We start from the raw sequence: 3,647 nt of genomic DNA on the forward strand, positions 1-3,647 counted from the left end.
GCGAAGAATCATTGGGGACAGCGGTGGTATTCTAGATAGTGGTGCTCAATAGTACTGGTAGTTGATTTTCAAAGCATAGCTTGAAATATTACAAAATAAAAAACAGAATCTTTTCCCTTGGGTTTAATCAATCTTTATTCTGCATTTCAATTCGGTCGTTTTGTTGATGGGTCTTCGAGTAAGTCTACGATTGTAGTCAAATCAAAACATCAAGGCGATTATTGCAAAACATATCAAATAAATATAAGGGTTGAGGGTGGCCAACGAACAATGTGGACTGACAACATGACACGGACTGACAACATGACACGGACTGACAACATAAAGACATGGGCTGGCCTAAGTAGGACAGCGTGTATGACACGGACTGACAACATGACACGGACTGACAACATAAAGACATGGGCTGGCCTAAGTATGACAGCGTGTATGACACGTCTTTGTAAGACAGCGTGTATGACACGGACTGACAACTTAGAGACACGGACTGACAACATAAGGACATGGACTGGCCTAAGTATGACAGCATGTATGACACGTCTTTGTAAGACAGCGTGTATGACACGTCTTTGTAAGACAGCGTGTATGACACGTCTTTGTAAGACAGCGTGTATGACACGTCTTTGTAAGACAGCGTGTATGACACGTCTTTGTAAGACAGCGTGTATGACACGTCTTTGTAAGACAGCGTGAATGACACGGACTGACAACATGACACGGACTGACAACATAAAGACACGGGCTGACAACATAAAGACACGGGCTGACAACATAGAGACACGGACTGACAACATAAAGACACGGGCTGGCCTAAGTATGACAGAGTGTATGACACGGACTGACAACATGACACGGACTGACAACATAAAGAAACGGGCTGGCCTAAGTATGACAGAGTGTATGACACGGGCTGACAACATAAAGACACGGGCTGGCCTAAGTATGACAGAGTGTATGACACGGACTGACAACATGACACGGACTGACAACATAAAGACACGGGCTGACAACATAAAGACATGGACCGGCCTAAGTATGACAGAGTGTATGACACGGACTGACAACATAAAGACATGGACCGGCCTAAGTATGACAGAGTGTATGACACGGACTGACAACATAAAGACATGGACCGGCCTAAGTATGACAGAGTGTATGACACGGACTGACAACATAAAGACATGGACCGGCCTAAGTATGACAGCGTGTATGACACGGACTGACAACATAAAGACATGGACCGGCCTAAGTATGAAAGAGTGTATGATGGCAGCCAGCGACCGTGAGCGATGGCAGGCCATTACACGTCAACCTCTAGGATGATACCTCCGGCGACCCATGTGTAAATTTAAATGAAATGAACCTCACTTACCTGGTCGCGGGTTCCTTGGGTTACAAGCCATGTCATCAGCAACCATCAGAATGATTTGACTGAAAGAAAAAGATGTAAATAGTTTATTGTGTTTGGGTGTGTAAAGAAACCACCATGAGCAACTTGCCGGGGCCAGAATCACCACTTGGAACTACCTGGAATATAGAAGAGAATCAATGGAAATAAGAAGCTTTTCAATCACATTCCAAGTGATAAACGATGCAACTGTAATGCTGTGATAGAGAGCTTTTTCATGAGGACCTCTGTGACGTAAATTTTATAATTTTTGCATGATCAGTCACTCTTTCTGCAAGAACCATACAGCCTCCCCTGTCTCCCCCACCCCCTTTTTCCAACCAATCTCAACAGAATGTTCACTGCACCCTTATTTTACATTTTTCTACTAAATTGAGGGTGCGGTAGCGGAGCGGTTAGTGCGCTCGTCTCTGAAGCGGAAAGACCGGGTTCCAGCCATGGTTCGGACACAGATTTTTTTCGCCCCCTCCTGCCCACCCAGCAGTAATGGGTACCTGACTTCGAGTTGGGGAAGTAAAGGTGGCGTGGAAAGGAACTGGCCACCCTACCACAATATGCCCAAGGCCCAGGAAGTTGTCTCACTAACAAGGCAATCCCCAAAGTCCGAATCGGATGTGGGAACAATTTTACTTTACTATTAAATTTACAACTAAATAATGCTCTGTCCATGCCGACAGTAGTAACTAAACCACACAACACATACTCCCCACCTGTCTGGAATGCCGAGTCTTTTCACGCTGCGGTAGATGGACAGCACGTTGGCCACATGGCGGTAGTTGAACCAGAACCGCGACGTGTCCACCAGCACGGCCCAGTTGTTCGTGTGGCCGCTCTTGAAAAAGTCGCCCAGATTTTCCTGTGAGGTGACAATACAAAAGTGAAAAAGCCAGTGACTTTCCTTTAAAAAAACCCGCCAAAGTGTGAAGAGACAGACATTATAGTCGAACCTGCTCTAATGGACATAATTTGTAAAGACAATCACTTATTGTACAAACTATTACCGGTAAATCTTTACTTTCACTCCCGCACACAGATGCATTGCTTCGGGAGTCAAACTACAGTACTGTTTGCTGCAGATCACACATGATAAAGCCACCAAAACTGTCGCAAAACAATTATTTCCAAGAAAATTTCAAACCAAACTGTAAAATATCAAATTATGGGTTAAAACAGGGGGGCATGCCCCCTGTAACCCCCCAGATTTTTTATAGCCCAGGGGGAAAATCAAATTTTTCGAAAACTATTAATTTGCGACGGATATAAAGTGGATTCGTATTCATCGCATCAATATTTAGTAGAAAATGGACAACTGGTAGTTACGTGTGAGATGGGAGGGAAAGTAGCCTAAAAAAAGACCCTGTCACCTACCATCTCCCCTTGCAGTTTAAAAGAAAAGCATAGTGTGTAAGATAACTTCATCTACCCGAGGAAGACGTTCATTTATTTTCCCCTCGATGATATGTGGCTGTCACAGACTTAGACACTTATAATTTTGACTGAATATCTGCAGTGTGGGGAAGGCACTTTTATCAATCAGTATCACTGACACTTTACTGACACTGACACTTACTTTAGTAAGTAAAGACCAGGTTAGTATACCATGTTGCTTGGTGATCTTGTACTTCCGTTTGTTTAAGTCCACCACCCATTTGTTTACATCCAGAGAAGAAATCCGGAAGTCTTGATGACCAAATAGGCAACCCAAAGAACAGAGATGCAACCTAACTGCAAAACATCAAACTATGGTAAAATTCAGGGGGGCATGCCCTCCTGAACCCCCTCCCCTAAATACTTTTATTAGGTTCCCGGAAACCTCTCTACTCTTGGGGCACAAACGGGCGAATGAATAATAATTGAGGGTGGGAACTGCCAAAAAAACGCCATTCTTTGCTTGAATTTGATTTTCTGGCTTTAGCGTTTCCTTCCAGTTTCATGCTTAGTTCACTCCTCAACGATTACCATTCAGGGTCTCTGGCGTTCAGCTTTGGACTTCAACCAACGAAACTACAAAATCACCTCTTGCTCTTCTTGGCAAAACCCACCACAGACAAAGGGTACCAACCAAACTTTCACTGTCCTTCCAACAGCATTTAGGCCTCTATTTATTTTTTAAAAAGGCCGTTGTTATTCGGACTCGAGCCCGAATAACATTTTTTCATATTCGGACTCGAGTCCGAATAAAAAAAATTCTTATTCGGACTCGAGTCCGAATATGAAAACATGTTATTCGGACTCGGGT

General features: G+C 43.8%; 1 protein-coding gene across 1 annotated transcript in view; it reads right to left on the reverse strand.

Moving 5' to 3' along the window:
* LOC101861397 (GPI-anchor transamidase) overlaps positions 1-3,647 on the reverse strand; it is a gene marked incomplete in the record, with an annotated part of 24,500 nt that overhangs the window by 16,697 nt on the left and 4,156 nt on the right. The window contains 2 exon segments of the mRNA XM_013089170.2: positions 1,373-1,431; positions 2,119-2,264. Of these exon segments, the coding sequence (XP_012944624.1) occupies positions 1,373-1,431; positions 2,119-2,264 (205 nt within the window).

This window comes from Aplysia californica, unplaced genomic scaffold (genome assembly GCF_000002075.1).
Source record: "Aplysia californica isolate F4 #8 unplaced genomic scaffold, AplCal3.0 scaffold00886, whole genome shotgun sequence".
NCBI lineage: Eukaryota > Metazoa > Mollusca > Gastropoda > Aplysiida > Aplysiidae > Aplysia > Aplysia californica.